General features: G+C 52.5%; 1 protein-coding gene across 1 annotated transcript in view; it reads left to right on the forward strand.

Moving 5' to 3' along the window:
• Positions 1–12,530: 12,530 nt before the first annotated feature.
• PAPLN (papilin, proteoglycan like sulfated glycoprotein) overlaps positions 12,531–22,536 on the forward strand; it is a gene marked incomplete at both ends in the record, with an annotated part of 28,050 nt that continues 18,044 nt past the window's right edge. Inside the window, 4 exons of the mRNA XM_080707423.1 lie at positions 12,531–12,584; positions 20,103–20,218; positions 20,977–21,037; positions 21,123–21,225. Of these exons, the coding sequence (XP_080563549.1) occupies positions 12,531–12,584; positions 20,103–20,218; positions 20,977–21,037; positions 21,123–21,225 (334 nt within the window). The remainder of the gene's footprint in view (positions 12,585–20,102; positions 20,219–20,976; positions 21,038–21,122; positions 21,226–22,536) is intronic.

Raw genomic sequence — 22,536 nt, forward strand, 5'->3', positions numbered from 1 at the left:
TCCCGCCTGGCTGTTCTACAGCGGCTCACCTCGGCTTGCTGTAGCCGTCCGGTGAAGTCGCCGCTGCCGCCGGCAGTATGGCGCTGCTGCTGCGTCCTCGGGCGTGAGGCCGGTTATCTCCTCTGTGGCTCTGAGCTCTGTTCTCAGTCCGCTTTCTCTCTGGAGCCTGGTGATTTTTTTGTTTCTCTGGTGATGGTGTTTTCTGGCTATGAAAGGCGCTGATTTTGTGGTAATGGAGATTGGTTGTTAGCGGGGCTCTTAAGCCCCGCTTTTCTCGGTCGCCATCTTCCCGGAAGTCCGGCATTCTACTTCTGAGCTACACCCCAGCCTTATTTTTTATTCTTTCTTTTGTGTGTGTGTGTGTGTGTGTGTGTGTGTGTGTGTGTGTGGTACTGGGGGTGGAACCCAGAGGCTTTCTACCTCCGGGCTATACTCCCAGCCCTATTTTTTTATATTTTATTTGAAAACAGGGCATCACTAAGCAGCTGAGGCTGGCTTCGAACCTGCGCGATCCTCCTGTCTCAGCCTCCCAAACACAGGGATTACAAGCGTGCGCCACCACGCCCGGCTTTTCTTTATTTTGAAACAGGGTCTCACTAAGTTACAGAGGGCCTCACTAAGTAGCTGAGGCTGGCTGCAAACCTGCTGTCCTGTCTGAGCCTCCCCAGCACTGGGATTACAGGGTGTGCCACCATGCCCAGCTCAGTTTAGTAACTTCTGATATGTGAAAATTTTTCTGTCCTGAAACACACTTGGCCCCAAGAGTTTCTGATGAGAGGTCAGGATCTGGATACAGTCATTCCCCCTTATTTAAGGAGTTATGTCCAAGACCCCTCAGAGGCTGCCTGAAATCACTGATAGTTCCAAACCTTACACGTACTGTGTTTCCCCTCTACATAAAGACATAGGATGAGCCGGGTGTGGTGGTGCACGCTTGTAATCCCCGCGCTTGGAAGGCAGAGACAGGAGGATCGCGCAGGTTCGAAGCCAGCCGCGCGCGCTGGCTTAGGAGACCCTGTTTCCAAAATGAAAATGTAAAAATAGGTCTGGGAGTGTAGCCCGGAGGTAGAAGGGCTTCCAGGAACCCCAGTACCACAAAACAAAACAAAAAAAAAGACATAGGATGAAGTTTAATTAGCAATTAAAATAGATAAATTATAACAATATACTGCAATAACAGTTAACCTTTAAGCTGATGAATTATTTGTAGAATTTTCAGCACACTTGACTGCTGGTATCTGAAACTATGGAAAAGGAAGCTGAGGATAAGGGAGACTAGTATATATAATGGGAAAAATTGTAAAAATAAAGGGTTTAGACCTAGGGTTTTTTGTTTGTTTGTTTGTTTTTATTGTTGTTTTTTGTTTGTTTTGTTTGGCACTAGGGATGGAACCCAGGGGCTTTTCTACTTCCGGGCTCTACTCCCAGACCTATTTTATATTTTATTTGGAAACAGGGTCTCACTAAGTTGCTGAGAGCCTCACTCAGTAGCTGAGGCTGGCTTCGAACCCGTGCGATCCTCCTGTCTCAGCCTCCCAAGCGCGGGGATTACAAGCGTGCGCCACCACGCCCGGCTAGATCTGTGTGTGTGGTGGTGCTGTGGATGAACCTACGAGCATTCTGTCTCCAAGCCTCACTCTCAGCCTTTTTTTATTTATTTACTTTTATTTTGAGACAGAGGGTCACTAAGGTTCTGAGAGTCTTGCCTCATTCCATAGGCTGTTCTTGAACCTGAGATCCTCCCGTCTCAGCCTCCCAAGTATTGGGATTACAGGTGTGTGCCACGGCTCCAGGCGTCCCTATATTTCTAAGCGGCATTATAGTCTGAAATAGGAAATACAGGGCTGGTATATTGCTCAGTGGTAGATGCATGAGGCCCTGGGTTCTATCCCCTGCACAGCAAAAATAAATTAATTAAATAAATAAAACAGGAGCCCGAGATCACAGGCCTCAACATTACAAATGTTAAGAAAGCATCACCCCCCAAAAAAGCAACAAATTTAAAAAAACCCCATGGCATTCTTTCCTTTGGTTGAGTTGGTTTGGGAAGTCTGAGAATGGCGAGGCTCCAGGGCTGGCTCTGGTAGCCCCTCAGCCCTCGGCGCCAGGCGGGCTCACCAGGCGGACGCCTCTCAGCCTAACTGAGGTGGCAGAGTGGTGCCGGGTGGAGGAGGCAGAGACCAGGAGGAAGGGCTCCCTGGCACCAACACACAAGCCTCTCCCTGGGCCTGAGGCCGGGGTGCAGGACCCACACCAAGAGACTCTGTAACGCCTGGGGCACCGAAGCCCCAGAGCAGCCGTGGCTCTGGAGGCCGGGCACCCGCCCACCCTGAGCCCCAGACGGCCGAGCCGCACCTGTGGGCTGGCACCGGCCCCTCGCCCCGCGCCACCCCTCTTGGCTAAGGGATTCCAGGACGCAGCCTCACGGCCCGGTGGCCCAGTGTGTGCGTGTGCGAGTGTGTCTGAGTGTGTGCGTGTGCACGTGTTACGGTTTGAATGGTGGGGGTTCTTTTTCTTATTCGACTAAAGTTTGTTGAATAGAAAAATGAAAACTAACAGGCAGCTCAGTGCAGCTTTAACAAATCTTTATTACAAAATTAGCAAATAGAGCAGTAGGAAATAGAGAAGAGAAGGAAAAAGCAGCATGCTGACCCGCATGCTGGGGAGCCCGAAAATGGAACTCCAGCCCCTTTTGGGGACCCCAACCTTTAAACAGATTTTGTGTCGGTATCTTTCTCATCAGCATTACCAAGGCAGTGGGCTAGTTACTTATTCCTCAGCCAGGTGGTGCCTCTTTGTCTCTGGACAGTGCACTTACTAAGTGCAAGTATCAAGAATCTACCTGGCCCTCGGCTCTATTGTATTGGGCAGTATTAGTTGCTCATCAACTAGGGTGCTTTGAAGCCGCACACAAAGTTTGCCTTTCCTATGCCCAGGCCGGATCACAGAGGAGAGGAGGTAAACAGAGGCACTGGTTCCCTCTATTGTAGTTTTAGAGCTAAAGGCTTCCATTGACTCTAAGGCCTTTACTATAGGTTAATCATTAGAAGGAAGGGCAAGGACTGAGAGGAACTCTGCACTGTAATAGCTGCAGCCCCCTCCTGGCCTGAGCACCTGCACAGCACCTAGGCTCTGGAAATTATCAAAGCAGTTTTCCAGTACCGGCACATTAACACATTTTGATGCCTCTTCCCAATACTTCCTCCCCCGTGGAAGGAAAGGCGTCACTCTGGGGGGGAGCCCGTCAGCATGGTGTCAGGAGAGCGCCTCGCCCTCACAGCCTCCCAGGGCAGCCTCGGGCCTCCACTGCCCTCCAGCAGCCTCGCCTCCTCCTGGTGCCCTCTCCTGGGATCTGAATTGAAGCGGGGCAGAAGGGGTAGGTCCACACGAGGTCCAAGGTCACGGAGGGGCCATCCCAGGCATCCTGTTCTTTCTCTCTGGCTGGCCCTCTTGTCTGTGGGAAGGAGAGTGACATTTCTGTGTCGGCTTCGAGGCTAAAACTCCCCTCCAAAAGTTGGGTGGTTGATTTTATGATAGTCATTTGCCAGACATACTGAGCACTGAGCAGATGTGGTGGTCCACACTTATAATTCCAGTACTTGAGAGGCTGAGATAAGAGAATCCCAGGTTTGAGACCAGCCTCAGAAACTTAGCGACATCCTCAGCAACTTAGGGAGACCCTGTTTCAACATAAAAACATTTAAAAAGTGCTGAGGATTGGGCATGGCGGTGCACGCTTGTATTCCCAGCATTTGGGAGGCTGAGACAAGAGGATCGCAGTTCATGGACACCCTCAGGTACTACTTACTGAGGCCCTTTGCAACTCAGTGAGACCCTGTTTCAAAATAAAAAATAGGGCTTGGGGTGTTGTTCAGAGCTAGAAAGCCCTGGGTTCCATCCCCAACACCAAAAAGAAAAAAGAAGAAAAAGAAAAAGAAAGAAAGAAAGAAAAGTGCTGAGGCGGAATAAGGGTCAAAGTAGCAACCAGCCGAGGGCAGAGCTGCCCCTCCAGTTCCTTCCCCAGCTTCTTTCTTTCTTTTCTTTCCTTGTTTCTTTCTCTCTTTCTTTTGTAGTTCTAGGGATTGACCTAAGGTAGTACTAAGGACGTTCTGCCTCCAAGCCACACCCCCAGCCCTATTTTATCTATTATGGTTTTTTGGGGGTCTTTTGTGTATGTGGTACTGGGGTTCCTGGAAACCCTTCTTCCTCTGGGCTACACTCCCAGACCTATTTTATATATATATATATATTTTTTTTTTCTTTTCTTTTCATAAATATTTATTGCACATATTACAGACATGCAGTTTATGTCACAGAGAAGAAATTTTAAGACTTATTTTAGGTAAAAGTTTAAGACATTTATGGTAAATAAGAATGCAGACTATTAGGACAATTTTTCATTATTTTCCCCAGAGGAGCTCTCAGCCTTTATTGTAAAATTATTTCCAGAAAGATATCATGTTATTAATAGGGAAATTTAATTATAGAACTTAAAATTGCTGGAAGGTATTAATCTCTATGATTTTTTTTTTTTTTTTTTTTTTTTGGTGGTACTGGGATTCCTGGAAACCCTTCTACTTCCGGGCTACACTCCCAGACCTATTTTTTTTTATACTTTTAAAATTTGGAAACAGGGTCTCTTAAGCCGACATGGCTGGATTCGAACTTGTGCAATCCTCTTGTTTCTGCCTCCCAAGTGCAGGGATTACAGCGTGGGCCACCACGCCCAGCAATCTCCATGATTTTTATTTCAACATAGAAAGCCATAATAATCGAATAGGAATATGACTCAACAATGAATTGATCAATTTCTTGAAAATATACGTTTTGAATGCTGCACAGGGGCAGATCAACACTTGTGTTGAACACAAACAGTGAACAGTAACTTTAGTTGGTCAAATCCAAAATTAGTTTTCCAGCGACACATAAAGTTAGTTGAGAGTAGCCAGTATTCGGCCACACAGTGAGGTGTGTGTGCTCCATCCGCTTCTGTTACTATGGCCTGTCTGCAAACCAGGCGCACAAAACATGCCGAGGAAGTTAAGTCGGCTTGCCAATAACTAATGGAGGTGTTTGGAGAAAGTCAAAGCAGTAGCAATATATTTTCCTAGAGAGTGTTAGAATGTTTTCTTGAATCTAAAGCAGGATATATATATATATATATATATATATATATATATATATATATTTTTTTTTTTTTTTTTTTTTAAATTTGGAAACAGGGTCTCTTAAGCTAGCGCGGCTGGCTTCGAACCAGTGCAGTCCTCCTGTCTCCACCTCCCAGCGCGGGGATTACAAGGGTGCGCCACCACGCCCGGCTATTTTCTCTATTTTGAAACAGGGTCTCACTTGGTTGCTGAGCGTCTCACTACTTGCTGAGGCTGTCTCCCAGTGTGCGATTCTCCTGTACCGGATGACAGGCGCGGCGTCCCCCCTTGCCCGGCCTTCCTTCTCCAGCTTCCGAGTGACTGCACAAAGTCGCTGCTCAGTCTATGCTGGGATTACCCTTTGTAAATCAGAAACAGTGTAAGTGGGGAATGCATGTCACACCCCAGCCTCAGCCATGGTGCACCGTGCAGCGGCTGCTCCCGGCAACACATCCTAGCCAGGGCAAAGACCCAAATTCAAAGTGCTTTTTTTTACTGAATTCGTCTCTATTGCTTTCACATTTTACATCATTATAAGGTTGAAAAATTCTAAGTTGAACCATGGTAAATTGGGAATCATCTGTATTATGGGAAACTGAGATATCTCACAGGAGGGACATTTGAATATTCAGATTACAAAACTGGGTTTGGGCTGAATTAACACGTAGGCAGGACTGCAAGCCCTTACCAAAGTGGAAACTCTCCCAGGAGGCGATGATCTGGGAGAGGCAGGTGCCTGGTCACCGGCCTTTGCCTCCATCAGACCTGCCCTCCCCAGCAGTGCCTTCTCCAGAGCGGGCTGTTAAACAGTCATCGCCACCACAGAGCGGGCACTCAGATGTCAAGAAGCGAGTGCACGGATGACCACCACCGCAAAAAGAAGGAAGCAGCGAAGTCCATTTCAATGAGGTTCTGTAATCCAGTACTTGGGAGGCTGAGATAGGAGGATCACAGGTTTGAGGACAAGGACAGCCTCAGCGAGCACTGAGACTTTCACTTGGCGAGACCCTGTTTCAAAATAAGGGCTGGGGTGTAGTTTGGAGGTAAAACCCCCCTGGGTTCAACCCCAGTACCAAACAAGCAAAACAAGAGTTCAAAAGCCGGGCATGGCGGAGCATGCTTGTAATCCCAGCATTCAGTAGGCTAAGACAGGAGGATCGTGGTTCGCGGACAGCCTCAGCTACTTAGGCCCTTTGCAACTCAGTGAGACCTGGTTTCAAAATAAAGAATAAAATATAGGGCAGGGGGTGTAGTTTGGAGGTCAAATGCCCCTAGGTTTGATCCCTAGACCCGCAAAACAAAAACAAAACAAAACAAAAAAAACAAGAGTTCAACAAATATCACGTGCTGGGCACCGCAGGGAAATAGCGGGCCTTCGTTTTTTCGGGGTAGCCCGGCCTCTGAACTTCCCACTGGAGAAACCTGCCAATTCTTGTTTCTCTGGGTCTGGCCATGGCTGGTGGGCCTGGCTGGGGACCTAGGCTGCCCCGGGGCCCTGCCTGCATGCTCTGCCTCCTGGCAGACTTGAGACGCTCACAGGCAAACGTGCTCTGTGAGGTTTGGGTCTACAAAGATCAAGGTTTTTCCTGGGAATGGCATGGGTCAACATTTCCTAAAAGTGATGGCGGCAGTAGCCCAGTATCCAGTAGAAACCAGAACTGTTCCTGGCTATAACATAGCCAGGAGATCCGGTCCATTCATTTCCCTGCTCAATCCTCCCGCCTTCCCGTGTATTCTGGGAGCCACCGAGGTCCTTCCTCCAAGCAACTTTTCTGTTTAAGTTCACTAGTTTGCAACTAAGAACGCTGTGGGTCAGTTCAAGTCCTTTGAGCAGCAGATGCTAAGACGGGATGAGATGTGCCCGAGACGGAGAGGGAGGAAGCCCAGGAAGATAATCACAGAGGGGACTGTGCAGGGAGCCTGGGGCTGTGAAGAGAGCCAGGACCGGTGGGCTGCCCCCAGTGCTCTCCAGAGCCACACTGTAAACCTCTAGCACAGGATCTAACAACAGAAAAAACAGATTGCTGCCCTGGCAAACTTCAGGTTTAGAGGGAGAAAGAGAGACCAATGAGTGACATGAGGCCAAGCCCTGGCCCCGGGGGAGCTCAGAGGCAGAGGTAAGGGAAGGCTTCCTGGAGGAGGTGCATCTGGGAGCCCTGGGGTTTTCTCTCTCTCCCCCTTCCTGAGCCTTCCATCCCAACCCAACTGAGCAAAGACATCTGGCCTTTATTTATTAGCCTTGTCCCTTGGTCTGCAGACATGTAGAGAGTTAGTGGAAACATGGAGCAGAGAGAACTAGCTTTAATGTCAGGTGTGGTGGCGCATGCTTGTAATTCCAGCATTTGGGAGGCTGAGACCAGAGGATCACGGTTCATGGACAGCCTCAGCTACTTAGTGAGGCCCTCTGCAACCAGTGAGGCCCTGTTTCAAAATAAAGAATAAAAAACAGGGCTAAGGGCTTAGCTTGGAGGTAGAATGCCCCTGGGTTCCATCCCCAGTACCCCCCAAAAAAAGAACTAGCCTTAATTCAGCACCTAGTAGGAGCTTTATGGAAGCCCACCCTCTGTGTGAGGCTCATTTGCACAAGTTGTGTCTTAAGGAGCTGGCAAGTTCACACACAGTAAGAAGCAGAGCAGGTGTCCATCCCAGGCCTTTCTGCCTCCCAGGCAGCCCCAGCTCCCAAATGGAAGGGGTCTCTGGTGCTGCCAGGGAGTGGCGGAGCCAGTGCAGAGGGGAATTACAGCAGGAAGGAAGGCTTTACATGTTCTTCTGAAATCTTTCCAAAATGACCACATTTTTGTGCTCCAATTGTGCACTGGGCTCTGTGCACCTCGTGTCTGTCTGGAGGGGGCAGAGAACAGGGGGAATTCTTGCCCAAACCAGTGATTTCCGCCTGCCTGCCCCTCAGCCCTGCCTGCGGGTTCTGCCCCCCAATCTCAGGGCCTGGCAGCTGGGAGGGGAGTGAGAAGACAGGATGGACGGCAGAACTGAGCAGACCCACAGGATGAACTGAGCCGGAGCTCCCCGGCCCTGCAGTGGGAGCAGCATTTTCCAAGCTCAAAAAAGTCCAAGTGCGAGTTGGCGGGTGCTTGTAATCCCAGTATGCCCGATCGCGGTTTGCGACAGCCTCAGCTACTTAGTGAGGCCCGTTGCAACTCGGTGGAACCCCTAAAAATAGGGCTGAAAGCCGGGCGTGGTGGCGCACGCTTGTAATCCCAGCATTCGGGAGGCTGAAACCCGGAGGATTGGGGTTCGCGGATAGCCTCAGCTACTTAGTGAAGCCCTCTGCAACTCAGTGAGACCTGGTTTCTAAATAAAGAATTATAAAAAAAAAAAGGGCAGGGGGTGTAGGTCGGAGGTAGAATGCCCCTGAGTTCCATCCCCAACCCCCCACACACATACACACACACACACACACACACACACACACACACACACACAAAATTGGGCTGAGGGTGTGGCTCAGAGGTAGAATGCCCCTGGGTTCCATCCACAGTACCGAAAAAAAAAAAAAAGTACCAGCTTAGGGGTGCAGGGAAGGGAGGAGGACTCTTTGAACGCAAGAGACCGCTTTTATTTTCTGGAGAGGCTCTGGATAACCGAGGCACTTTCTCTGCCGAGCACTCACAGGGCTCCGTTCGCGCTGCCTTCCTCGGGCGAAGGGCAGGAAAGGGCCTGGGCAAAGAGCTTTACTTTTTCTTGAGCCCGAGTTAGTCTGCGCGAGGGGCCCGGCTGCGAGCCGCTAGACTTTCCCCCCAGCCCTTCAGCAAAGAGCAGAGGGCAGAGGAGGAGGAGGAGGGACCGGCTTCGTGAGCTCCCCACCTCCCACCTGCCCAGGGCCATTCACCTAGGGAAGGTGAATTCCTATTTCAGAAAGGGAATGGCGGGCCAGGAGTGCCTTGGTTGAGAAAAAGGACAACCAGGAAAGAACTGAAATTTACCACCTTTTTTTGAGTCTCTACCTTGATGTGGGCAGGTACCCTGGGCACAGGGGATGGGGAGGCTGGTGTTACCTTGACGGCTGGGTCAGGGCGAGAGTCCCACTGTGCGTGCGAGGTGCCCCAGAGCTACAGCGGAAAGGGACGGAGACGGGGGAGCGGGGCGGGGGCGAGACTGCTTGGGGTGGTGTGCGCAAGGATTCAAATTAAAAAATAGCGCTGGCTGGGGTGTAGCTTGGAGGGAGATTTCCTCCGGGTGCAATCCCTGCCACACAGTGTGTGTAAATGGTGAGCTCTGACCAGGGTTTTGAGAGGTGAGCCGCGGGTTAGGTCTGGGAGGCTGCCTTCGAGGCTGGGCGGGGTGGAGCCCAGAGGCCGGGGGGGGGGCGCGGGGGCGGGGCAGCGAGGGGCCGAGGCCAGGCCGGGCCGGGCAGGGGCGTGGGATCGCGGGGCGGAGGGCGAGCCCCGCCTGGGCAGGGACCCGGTGGGCGGGGGCTCGGCGTCGCGGGCCTCCCGGGCCTCCCGGCGCCGTGGGCGGGGAGGAGCCGGGCCGGGCGCGCAGCCCGGCGAGCTCGGGCGCGGGGACCTCGGCGGGCCGGGAGACAGGTAGGCAGGTGGGTCTGCGGTGGCCGGGGCCGGGCGTCTTGCTCGGCCCTCCCTCCTTCCCCGCGGGTCCCCTCGGGCTCGGGCGCTTGGGGGGGGGCGAGGGCGCGTGGGGTCGGGGCGCCGAGCACCCGTGGGCGCTGGGGAGGTCGAGGAGCAGCGGGGTGGCCAGACCCGGTGCCCGAGTCCACGATCGCTCATCACCACCAGGAGAAAAGGCACTTTCGGGCTCCTGGGACTTCGGAATTGCAGGTGTGGGGGTCGCCGCCCGACGTAGTCGCGCAGCGGGGCCGGCAGGGCAGCGTTAGAAGTCGGACTCGTCCTGTCCGCTCACCTGCCCGCTGCGCTCGCGGCCCGGGCTCCAGGGAGCACCCGCTGCAGGGAGCACCCGCTGCAGGGAGCTCGCGGCCCGGGCTCCAGGGAGCACCCGATGCAGGGAGGACCGGCTGCACGGAGCTCGCGGCCCGGGCTCCAGGGAGAACCCGCTGCAGGGAGCTCGCGGCCGGGACCCCAGGGAGCACCCGATGCAGGGAGCTCGCGGCCCGGGCTCCAGGGAGCACCGGATGCAGGGAGCATCGGCTGCACGGAGCTCGCGGCCCGGGCTCCAGGGAGCATCGGCTGCAGGGAGCACCCGCTGCAGGGAGCTCGCGGCCCGGGCTCCAGGGAGCACCCGCTGCAGGGAGCTCGCGGCCCGGGCTCCAGGGAGCACCCGATGCAGGGAGCATCGCGACCCGGGCTCCAGGGAGCACCCGCTGCAGGGAGCACCCGCTGCAGGGAGCATCGCGCCGCCCGCAGCCCCAGAAGGAGGCATCCCCGGAGCCCAGGCGGCGCCAGCCACCGCCTCCCCGCCAGCCTCAGGAATCTCGGATTTGATTATGAAAATAATGACTAGGTGAATCAAGGTGCCAAATTAACAAGCACCTGCGGCGATAACTGCGCTCGGGTGAATGTTGCCAAGCTTGGCTCAAGTATGCTGGTTTTTATCCAAAACTGAAGTCATTTTATATTTTAAAATAAAGAACATTGGTAGAATTACAGACTTTAAAATTCAAACATATAAGCCAGGACTTGTTTAATGATGTGTAGCAACCAGCACACATGGTTTAAGTCATTCCCTGACTCCGTGGGCCTACACATGAGCGTGCACACCGGACATATCTGCCACACGGCACACGCCAGGCTGTCCTGCACACGCATACACCGCACAGGCCGGGCCACATGATGTGTACTGTGCGTATGCACCCCAGCACTCACCGTGCAAACCTCACTGGGGACTCTCGTGTGTGCATGTGGGTAATTGAAACTGCAGAGAAAGGCTCATCTGGATTTAAAATAGGGTTCGGTTTCCTTTAGGGGGTGCTGGGGATTGAACCCAGGACCTTGCACATGCTAAGCAACCCCCTACTACTGAACTACATCCCAGGCCCTACTAGTTTGAAAGTTGTTGAATTGTAGAACTATATTCAGAGACTTTTTAAAAATCTATTTTTAGTGATTAAAAAACTGATTTACAGGACTGGGATGTAGCTCAGTGGCAAAGCGCTTGCCTGTCAAGTGCACCACTCTGGGTTCGATCCCCAGTCCAGAAAGAAAGAAAAAAGCCCCTTTAAAAAAACTGATGTACAAATCTACTAATTTTTATCAGTTGTTTTTAAATTACCAGTGTACTTGCTTTTTTTTTTTTTTTTTTTTTGCGGGTCTGGGGATGGAACCCAGGGGCATTCGACCTCCAAGCTACACCCCCTGCCCTATTTTTTATTCTTTATTTTGAAACAGGGTCTTACTAAGTTGCAGAGGGCCTCACTAAGTAGCTGAGGCTGTTCATGAACTGTGATCCTCTGGTCTCAGCCTCCTGAATCCAGGCATTACAAGCGTGCGCCGCCACGCCCGGCGAGTGCTTGCATTTTAAAAAGGAATCTCTTGCTGAATTTAGAAGTGAGCTTCTGCCGAGCACGCTGATGCTCACCTGCAATCCCAGGACTTGGGAGGCTGAAGCAGGATTGCAGATGAAAGGACAGCCCCAGCAAGTAGTGAGACTCATCAATCTACAAGACTGTTTCAAAAAAATAAAAATAAGCCGGGCGTGGTGGTGCACGCTTGTAATTTGGAGGCTGAGACTGGAGGATCATGGTTGGCGGACAGCCTCAGCTCCTTAGTGAGGCCTTCTGCAACTTAGTGAGATCCTGTTTAAAAATAAAGAATAAAAAATAGGGCAGGGGGTATAGCTGGGAGGTCAACTACCCCTGGGTTTCATCCCCAGACCCGCAAAAAATAAAATAAAATAAAATAAAATAAAATAGGGCTGGGGGTGTAGCTTGGATCTAGAATGCCCTTGGGCTCGATCTCTAGCACTGAAAAAAAAAAAAAGAGTGATTACTTCTATTCTGAATTTCCTGTTTTTCAACATAGCAGTATATTTATTTATTTATTTATTTATTTATTTATTTATTTATTTTTGTGGGTGTGGGGATGGAACCCAGGGGCATTCGACCTCCGAGCTACACCCCCTGCCCTATTTTTTAGTTCTTTATTTTGAAACCGGGTCTCACTGAGTTGCAGAGGGCCTCACTTAGTAGCTGAGGCTGTCTGCGAACCGTGATCCTCCGGTCTCAGCCTCCCAAATGCTGGGATTACAAGCGTGCGCCACCACTCCCGGCTTCTATAGCAGTATTTTTAATTGCCTTGTTTTTTCTGTGGAAACCTGAAACAAGCTGTTCCTGAACATGTCCCGTTGCTGGCGCCTTCTCCCCAGCCTGTGTGCTGGTTACCTGGCGCAGGGGCAGGTCGCCTGGTCACCCAGGGCCACCGGCTCTGACCTGCTCTGACCTCTGTGCAGGTGGAGATGCGGCTGCTCCTACTCCTGCCCCTGCTGCTGGCCCTGGAGCCTGGGTGGTCGGTGAGTGCCCACACTGTCCCGGAGGACCCTGCCCTGGGGGGAAGGAGGGCTGGAGCTCAGGGTGACAGTGACATCCCCAGGAGAGGGAGCCGGCTGGGGAAGCTGGGATAAGAGGAGCCCGCTTCCCCTCTGCCCCACCCTCAGCACCCTCATAAGGGGCTGGGACTTAGGAACTCCTGGCCAGGCTGTCAGGTAAAGGATGCAGGCCTGGCAGCTGGCCGCCTACCCCTCCTCTCAGAGGTCGTGGGCCCTCACTGATGCCAGGAAGGTCCGCCCGGGTGGAGTTCCAGGGCAGGAAGGCAGGCAGGGACAATGCTGGGGTCACAGGTGGGGGCAAGATGACTCAGCCCACAGGACACCTGCCCACCGGAACCCAGGCTGCTCGCCCCGCGCCGCCACTTGGCTCGGAGGTTTGGGTGACTGCTGCGTCCTTTCCCTTTGGTTAGCTCCTAAGCAGGATGTTCCACTGGAACCTTCTGGGCAGATGTTTGGTACCTGAAAGATGCTGTGTCTCTGCTGTCCAGTAGGTCCGTTGTGGCTACTGAATCCTTGAAATGTGGCCAATCCTACCGAGGAACTTTGGGATTCGATTTGATTTTTTTTTATTATGATTATCATTATTTTGCAACACTGGGGATTGCGCCCAGGGGCTTTCTACCACTGAGCTACACTCCAGCACCTTTTTTGTGGTACTAGGGATGGAACCCAGGGGATTTCTACCTCCAGGCTACATTCCCAGACCTATTTTTTTTTTTTTTAATTTGGAAACTAAGTTGCTGAGAGCCTCACTCAGTAGCTGAGGCTGGCTTTGAACCTGTGTGATCCTCCTGTCTTAGCCTCCCAAATGCGGGGATTACAACCATGTGCCACCACGCCTGGCTTTCTAGCCCCTTTTTAACTGTGATTTTAAAAAAAATTGTGTGGTACTGGAGATGGAACCCAGGGGCAACCTACCTCTGAGCTATACCCCCAGCCCTGATTTTTATTCTTTATTTTGAATCAGGGTCTCACTGAGTTGCAGAGGGCCTCACTAAATCTGATACTGTCCGTGAACCACACGATCCTCCTGTCTCAGCCTCCCAAATGCTGGGATTACAAGCATGTGCCAACATGCCTGGCCAATTTTTAAAATTTTTATTTTTGTACTGGGGATTGAACCCGGGGACATCCTACCTCCAAGATATACCCCCAGCACTTTTAACAATTTTTATTTTAAAACATGGTCTCAGTGGTGGTGCACGCTTGTAATCCCCACGCTTGGGAGGCTGAGACAGGAGGATCGCACGGGTTTGAAGCCAGCCTCAGCTACTTAGTGAGGCTCTCAGCAACTTAGTGAGACCCTGTTTCAAAAAAAAAAAAGGTCTGGGAGTATAGCCCAGAGGTAGAAAGCCTCTGGGTTCCACCCCCAGTACCACCAAAAACATGGTCTCAGTAACTTGCTGAGGCTGGCCTCAAGCCTGTGATCCTCCTGTCTTAATCTCCCAAGTACTAAAATTACAGATGTGCGCCGTTATACCTGGCTTGATTTTTATTAATTTTAGTAGCCACATGTGAGCTGGGTATGTTGGCACACACCTGTAATCTCAGTACTTGGGAGGTTGAGACAGGAGGATCACAGGTTCAAGGACGGTGTCAGTAATTTAGCAAGATTCTCAGCAACCTAGTGAGACCTTGTTTGAAAATAAAAAAGTACTGGAGCTATAGCTAGGAGATATAACACTCCTGGCTTCAATCCCTAGTAACACACACACACACACACACACACACACACACAGCCCTAGTGGCTAGTGACTATAGTATTAGACCATACAAACTTAAGAGAGTGGATACAGAGCCAGGTGTGGTGGTGCACGTTTGTAATCCCAGCATTCGGGAGGCTGAGACAGGAGGATCTCAGTTCGCGGACAACCTCAGCTACTTAGTAAGGCCTTCTGCAACTTAGTGAGGCCCTTTGCAACTCAGAATGTTTCAAAATAAAGAATAAAAATTAGGGCTGGGGGTGTAGCTCAGAGGTAGAATGTCCCTGAATTCTATTCCTGGTACTGCAAAGTATGTGTGTGTGTGTGTGTGTGTGTGTGTGTGTGTGTGTGTGTGTGTAAGAGAGAGAGAGAGAGAGAGAGAGAGAGAGAGAGAGAGAGAGGGAATATAGGAAGCTGACTGGCTGTCAGCTTGTCAGCTGTTTCATTAACAGGGGCCCCAGGACAGGGTTCACTGGAGAACATACTTGGGTCCTAAGGAAGTGCAGGGACCATCTAGATGCAGGCCCTACTGTTGCGGGGAAGAAGGTCTGCAGAGAGCTGGGTGCTGCCCTGGCTTGGTGCCAGGCAGAAGAGCAGCCCAGGCAGCCTGGAGACCACAGCCCTACCTCCCTGGTGAGGAGGAGGCACACAGAGAAATGAGGACCCCAGGAGAGGACCAAAGCTGCTGACTGGGGGGCTGCCGCCTCCACGGGACTGTGGGGGAGGTGGGAAGGGCAGACCTCCCAGAGCAGTGGGCAGCCACGGCCAGACGTCCTCATGTCCTGTCACCCCGCCAGCTTCCCATGTCACCTCTGCCGCCCTGTGGCCCAAACAAAACCCAGCGCCCAGGTTCCTCGGGGCACCTGGAGGCGTCTTCTGCTTCCTCCTGCTCCCTTGTGTCAGTCCTAAATGGGGCCGGGCTGGGAGCCCTTCTCCCCAGCCCTCTCCCTGTATGCTGGAGGGGCGTGGGCCAGGCTAGGGGTCCACTGTCCCCAGCACCCTGTGGGATCACGCTCAGTGCCACAGGATGAATGGACAAGTCAGGGCATGGGCCCATTCGCACCTCTCTCTCCGCCTCTCCCTTGCCCACGCGCCCTCGCGCACAGCCCATCAGAAGGCTCCTGAGCTCCAGGTGGCAGGTGCTGGGAGGCAGGAGGGGACGGGCCAGGTGAGGTGCGGTGCATCGGTTCCCCTGGCTTCACTCCCTCTGTACCCTGTGCTTGGGTGGCCACAGGAGCAAACGTGCCTAGGCCGGGGCTTTTCAGTGGCACCGTCGGTGGCGAGGGATGTGGATACAGCTACCAGGTTGGACACAGCATGCAGGCGGGTGTGTGCAAGGCGCCTCTCCAGCCCCCACTTCTCCTTGCTGGCCGCGAGGCGGCCCCCATGGCTGCACCAGCCTTTCCCAGGAAGGGTGGAAGTGGACATGGAGGCTCAAGTCGCCAGGCTAAGGAACTAGGACAGATGGCCACGGAGGCCTTGGGCAGACCAGGCCCAAGCCAGCCATTTCCTGACCTCACCTCTGGGGTGGTGAGGCTTGGAGTGTATGAGGGAAGATGTGGGGTCCCAGCCTGCACTGCCGGTCACCCCTGGAAAGCCGCCCCCACTGCACTGCACAAAAGCTTGCCTCTCTCTCTCTCTCTCTCCTTTCTTTGGTGATACTGGGATCGAACCTAGGGGCATTCTACCTCCAAGTTCACCCCTAACCCCTATTTTTTATTCTTTATTTTTTTTAGTGGTACTGGGGTTCCTGGAAGCCCTTCTACCTCCGGGCTACACTCCCATGGGCTACACTCCCAGACCTATTTTTTACCCTTTTTTTTTTTATATATGTGGAAACAGGGTCTCTTAAGCCAGCAAGGCTGGCTCCGAACCAGCGTGATCCTCCTGTCTCCGCCTCCCAAGCATGGGGATTACAAGTGTGCGCCACTGCGCCTGGCTGTTTTTTAATTTTTTTTTGAAGGGTCTCGCTAAGTTGCTGAAGGTCTCCACTGGCCTCGATCCTCCTGTCTCAGCCTCCCAAGCGCTAGGATGACAGGCGTGTGCCACCACACCAGGCAATTCTTTCTTTCTTTCTTTATTTTTTTGGTGGTACTGGGGTGGAACCCAGAGGCTTTCTACCTCTGGGCTATACTCCCAGACCTATTTATACTTTATTTGGAAACAGGGTCTCACTAAGTTGCTGAGAGCCTCACTAAGTAGCTGAGGCTGGCTTCGAACCTGTGAGATGCTCCTGTCTCAGCCTCCCAAGCGCGGGGATTACAAGTGTGCGCCACCACGCCTGGCCAATTCTTTACTTTGAAACAGGGTCTCACTGAGTTGCAAAGGGCTTCATTAAGTAGCTGAGGCTGGCCACCAACTGCTATCCTCCTGTCTCAGCCTCCCAAATACTTTCTTTTTGTTGGTACTGGAATGGAACCCAGAGGCATTCTACATCTGAGCTACACCCTCAGCCAGACTTTATTCTTTTATTTGAAATATGATTTCACTAGGTTGCAGCAGACCTCATTAAATTGCTGAAGCTGGCTGCAAAACTGAGATCCTCCTGTCTCAGCCTCCCACGCGGGCACCACCATGCTGGACTATAATAGCTTCCCTTTCAAAATAGAAACTGGATCAAGTAAAATCCATTTAAACTTCATTGAGAGACTGCTCTGATATTTTGGTTCACTGGTCTTAAAAGCTTGGAGGTCTTGTCTCAGCTGGAACTGAAGGAGTAGAGGTTTGACAGAGTGGAACGCAGACCTTTGGCCTAGCCAGCCCCCCTCTTGGTTTGGCGTGTGATTCAAGTTTAGTGTCATTTGCTCTGCTTCAGAGCTTTGGTCTGTTATAAAACAAGGGAACAGCGTTGGCACACGCGTATAATCCCAGGACTTGTGAGGCCGAAAAGGGAAGAGAGCAGGTTTGAGACCAGCCTCAGCAATGTAGTGAGACCCTGTTTCAAAATAAAATAAAGTTTAAAAAAGGGATAGGGATGTACCTTGATGGTAGAATGACCCTTGAGTCAATCCTCAGTACAAAAAACAAAAACAACAAAACAAAACAAAAACAACAACAAAAAAAAAACCCAAATAAACCTCCCTCCTCAGCTGTCCCCTTCCCCATGACACTGAAGGAGCCTCCAGCAGGAGGAAGAAGAGCTTGTTTTTCCATGTTACCAAATGCTTTCTTAAGGAAATGGGGTACTTCACCAGGTGTGGTGGTTACCTTTATAATCCCAGCATTTGGAGGGCTGAGACAGGAGGATTATGTTTTCAAGGCCAGCTTGAGCAATTTAGTAAGACCCTTTTTCAAAAGAAAATAAAAAATACAAAGGGTTGAGGGTGTAGCTTGGAGGTAGAATACTCTTGGATTCAATCCCCAGTACTAAAAAAAAAAAAAAAAAAAAAAAAAAGATTGGGGTGTATCCCCTTAAAGACTCTTACGTGGCGATGCTCTAAAATAAAGCCCTCTTCCCGCAAGTGGATCATGTACACCATCTGCGAAGCCAGGCTGAACCCCTGCCCGGCTCCTAACATCTGGTTTGGTTGTCCGCACAGAACCCCAGAGAGCAGAGCCTGGCGGGAGGGCCTGGAGGTGAGCAGCTGCTCCTCTGTGGCCAGCCGCAGTCCCCTCACTTTTCTTATGCAACGGGGATGAACTGGGTCATTCTGAGGATTAAGTGGGTATAGCTTGTGGACTTTTGATACCAGCTGCAAAATGTTAGATCTTTCTAGTGGGAACCCTTGTTTGATTATGTTACATTGTGTAGTCTCAGATGCCAGTCCTTCAGCAAGACAGACTCCCTCCCTCTCTCTACAAACACCTGGGGCTGTTCCTCCTTCTGTCTTTGCTTCCTTGTTTGAAGCCTCTATCCCCAAGATCCTTCACAGACTAAAAGGCTCCTGCACCTCCACCCAGCACATCTGTTTTCCAGCTGGCAGGAAGCAGAAAATGACAAACACACATGCAAGCTACCTCTTAAAGAGCTCATTGCTTGCACGGCACTGATGAGAACGCCTTGATAGTAGCTAAGCTGAGAGCACCGGGCCCAGCGTCAAGATTTCCCCAGATTCTTTTACAATGGGAGAAGGAGGAGGGGGGATTTTATCAGCTTGTCTGTCATTGCTACTAAAATGCTTGACAAGCACAACTTAGAGCAAGAAAAGTTCATTGGGCTCACGGTTAGAGAGGTTTCAACCTATGGCTGCCAGGCACCAAGGCAGGAACCACAGTGGAAAGAACAGCGGAGGAGCCAGTTCAGCTCGTGGTGGGGGAAGCGGGGGCGGGAAAGAGCTCCCAAGGCCACCCCCATCCACCTCCTCCAGCCCTGGTGACACAGGAGCTTCTCCGAGGAGACATTTTACATCTAAACCATGACGGGGCCGGGGTAGAGGCTGAGGTGCTCTTGGGAGGCTCTGCCACAGAGCAGCTGGAAGAGACTGCAGCCTCCCTGTCCCCCATACACAGAGGATTAGGTAAATCCCTAGTTTACTAGCCTGGAGATAGAGAAACTTGTGCAGTTGAGATCACCACACAGGGCAGAAGCAGGCGCCACAAGGGTTGCTGTGGCTCTTTTACTCAGGACCCTGGCAAAGCGCTTCACTGCCTAGGGCTGACTCTCCCCGCACAGCCGGATCCCCACCTGCTGGATATGCCAAGTTCTTCCTGCACTACTACCACTACCACTACCAACCTCCTCCTCCTCTTCCTCCTCCTCCTCCTCCACCGTCCTCCTTCTCCTTCTTCTCCTTCTCCTCCTTCTTCTTCTATACTGGGGGTGGAACCCAGAGGCTTTCTACCTCCAGGCTATACTCCCAGACCTATTTTATATTTTATTTGGAAACGGTCTCACTAAGTTGCTGAGAGCCTCACTCAGTAGCTGAGGCTGGCTTCGAACCTGTGCAATCCTCCCGTCTCAGCCTCCCAATCGCGGGGATTACAAGCGTGCGCCACCACGTCCAGCCTTCCTGCCCTTCTATATGTCCGTCTTAGATGGGTTCGCTCTCGTGACCCAGGGGCTCACTCAAGGGCATGTTTGTGGACATCTTGGCTCTCAACCCAGGCTTGCACTGCCAGGGTGTATCATCATCAGAGGAGAAAGCCCCCGACCCCCTCCTAAGGGTTCCCCACCACTGGGGGAAAACAGCAGGAGCTCAAGGGATGCCATAGGGCCAGGTGCAGTGGCGCAAGCCTGTAATCCCAGTACTTGGGAGGCTGAGGCAGGAGAATGGTGGGCTGGAGGCCAGCCTCAGTAATTTAGTGAGAGTCTGTTTCAAAATTAAAAAAAAAAAAATCAAAAGGGCTGGGGATGTAGCTCAGAGGTAGAATGCCCCTGAGTTTAACCCCCACCAGGGGTGGGGAAGAGAGAGAAAGAAAAAAGAGGCCGCCAGAGGTAGCTTTGCCAGATGAGAAAACTGCAGCTGGGGGAGCTTAAAGGTCTGTCCCCAAGCCATGCAGTTGTGTGCTCCTGGCCTCTGTCGGCTCCTTTCTACTCCTTTAGGGCCCCCTTCTCACATCACTGGCGCTGCTTCCCCCCTCCCGGGGGCGGGGGGGCCTCTTCCTTGCCACCCCATCCTCCCGGCACTCCTCTCCCACCCCCAGCTCCCAGCTCTTTATGGTGAAAGCTGGTTAGTTTGATAAGTGAGCACGGTGGGGCCCCTGGCAGTGTTGCTGTGTCCGGACGGGGGAGCTCTGGAAGGGAGAACCTTCCAGTGTTTCAGGGGGCCCTCGTGGGGGCTCCCAGCTCAGGCCCCAAGTGGGTGGCACTGCCTCACACAGCCCAGCGTGTCGTTTGCAGGCTCCCAAGGTGAGGCGGCAGAGTGCTACCTGGGGCCCCTGGGGCGAGTGGAGCCCCTGCAGCCGGACCTGCGGAACGGGCATCAGCTCCCGGGAGCGCCGCTGCTACTCCCAGAGGTAGGGAGGCTGGAGCGGGAGGCTGGCTGCTCTATGTGGGGCTAGGCCTCACGCCGCGGAGCGGCAGGTTCACTCTGGATGCAGTAATTTCCCACCTACTTACACTGATTCCAACCCTGAGCCCTGGTTTGCAGGAGCTGGAGCGGGTCTGCCTCCCCCACCCCTGAGCCTCCGGCCTGGCACGCAGTGCCCGGCGCGTGGCAGACGCCGTGGATTTGGGGGAAATGAATGAGTAATCTTCAACATGCAGTTCCTAATTTCCTGTGGTTTTCTTGCCCTCAGCTGCTTTTGTCAAAAGTTGATGGTCACGGTGTTGGGTGATTTATTCAACACTGCCTATGTGCCCGGCATGGGTTCTGTGGAGGGGATGGGGCAGGAGAGAAGGGGCATCTCCCACCACCCCTGGTTTGTGAACTCTCCTGAGAGCCTGCAGAGAGAGAGAGAGAGAGAGAGAGAGAGAGAGAGAGAGAGAGAGAGAGAGAGAGAACGAACTGGAGACAGACAGACAGACAGGGGACACAGACAGGTTCTATTGCTCCTCTCATTGCAGACCACCTGCACAGGCGGGTAAATTGCACCCACTGCCAAGGGCAGAAACCAGGTCTTCTCTGGGCATTTGCTTAAGAGGCTGGGCTGTCCCGATCACGCCCGCCCGAGGGGACCGTGCCGAGGCCCCCCGCCCCCCCCCGGGGAGCCCCAGGGGAGCGGGGCCCGCAGGGAGGAGGGGTGTGGGTCTTCCCGGCGCTCTTGCCCCGCAGGAGAGACGGCGGCGCCCGCTGCGTGGGCCCGGCCCGGAGCCACCGCACTTGCCGCACGGAGGTAAGGGCCCAGCGCGGCCCGCCGGGGCTCGGTCGTGGGGGGCGGGACCCCGCGGACCCCCGACCCGCCTTTCCTCCGCCCGCAGAGCTGCCCCGACGGCGCGCGGGACTTCAGGGCGGAGCAGTGCGCGGAGCTGGACGGCGCCGAGGTCCGCGGCCGGCGCCTGCGGTGGCTGCCCTACTACGCGGGTGAGCTCGGCCGGCCGCGGTGTAGACCCCAAGGCCCTCGCAGCGGCGCGGGGATGTCTCGAGGTCGTCGCCGCCTCCCCCACTGCACTTTCCTCAGTCCCAAAGCTACGGCCCAGGCCTGGAATCCCAGTACTTGGGAGGCAGAGACAGGACGGTCAGCGGTTCGAAGCCAGCCTCAGCAACTTAGTGAACCCCCCCAGTGACTTAGTGAGAACCTGTTTCAATATAAATAAGCCGGAGCCGGGCGCGGTGGCGCACGCCTGTAATCCAGCATTCGGGAGGCTGAGGCCGGAGGATCGCGGTTCGCGGACAGCCTCCGCTACTTAGTGAGACCCTCTGCAGCTCAGTGAGACCCGGTTCCAAAATAAAGAATAAAAAATTGGGTAGGGGGTGTAGCTTGAAGGTCGAATGCCTCTGGGTCCCATTCCCAGAACCGCAAAAATAAATAAATAAATAAATAAATAAATAAATAAAAATAGGGCTGGGGATATAGCTCGGAGTTAGAATGCTCCTGGGTTCCATCTCCAGGACTGCCAAAAAAAAAAAAAAATAGTAAAAAAAGTAAATCGGGCTTGGGGTGCACCTGTGAGGTAGACTGCCTCTGTGTTTAATCCCTAGCAAAAATTAATAATAACAACAACAACAACAATAATTTTTATATGTCCACATCATAGAAAAACTGGAGCACAGATAAAAGGCTAAAAAATGTGGTTTTGGGGGGACTTACCTTGTGGATAGTTGATTATGATCCTGTTAGCATTTCTGGGCTGTTTAAATAATGTGTACATAATATCTAGATATTAAGTACAATGAGAAGCCGGATGTGATGCTGCACTCCTATAATGCTTACATTTTTATTAGGAATCAATCCTGGGGCGATTTCTCAATACCAGGGCAGTATACTTGAGAGGCTGGGATAGGAGGACTGCAGGCTTAAGGACAGCCTCACCAAGTAGTGAGATTCTCATCAACCTAACGAGATCCTGTTTTCAAAATAAAAATAAAATAGGGCTGGGACTGTAGCTCAGAGGTAGAATGCCCCTGAGTTCAAATAAATACAAGAAAGAAGCCACCTCCCCACCCCTCTCACGGGCTCACTGTGAGCTCTTCATCCTCAGCCTTTCCACATTTTTCTGTGTGTACATATCTGTAAATATTACATAGTAACTCCCATTTAACTTTTTTCTTTGGGAATACTGGACCGAACCCAGGGCCTCGCACATGCCAGGCAAGCGCTGTATCACTCAGCTATATCCCAGCCCTTTTTATTCTTTTTTTTTTTTTTTTTTTTTTTTTTTTTTGGTGATACTG

This window comes from Muscardinus avellanarius (assembly GCF_963383645.1).
Source record: "Muscardinus avellanarius genome assembly, chromosome: 12".
Classification (NCBI taxonomy): Eukaryota; Metazoa; Chordata; class Mammalia; order Rodentia; family Gliridae; genus Muscardinus; species Muscardinus avellanarius.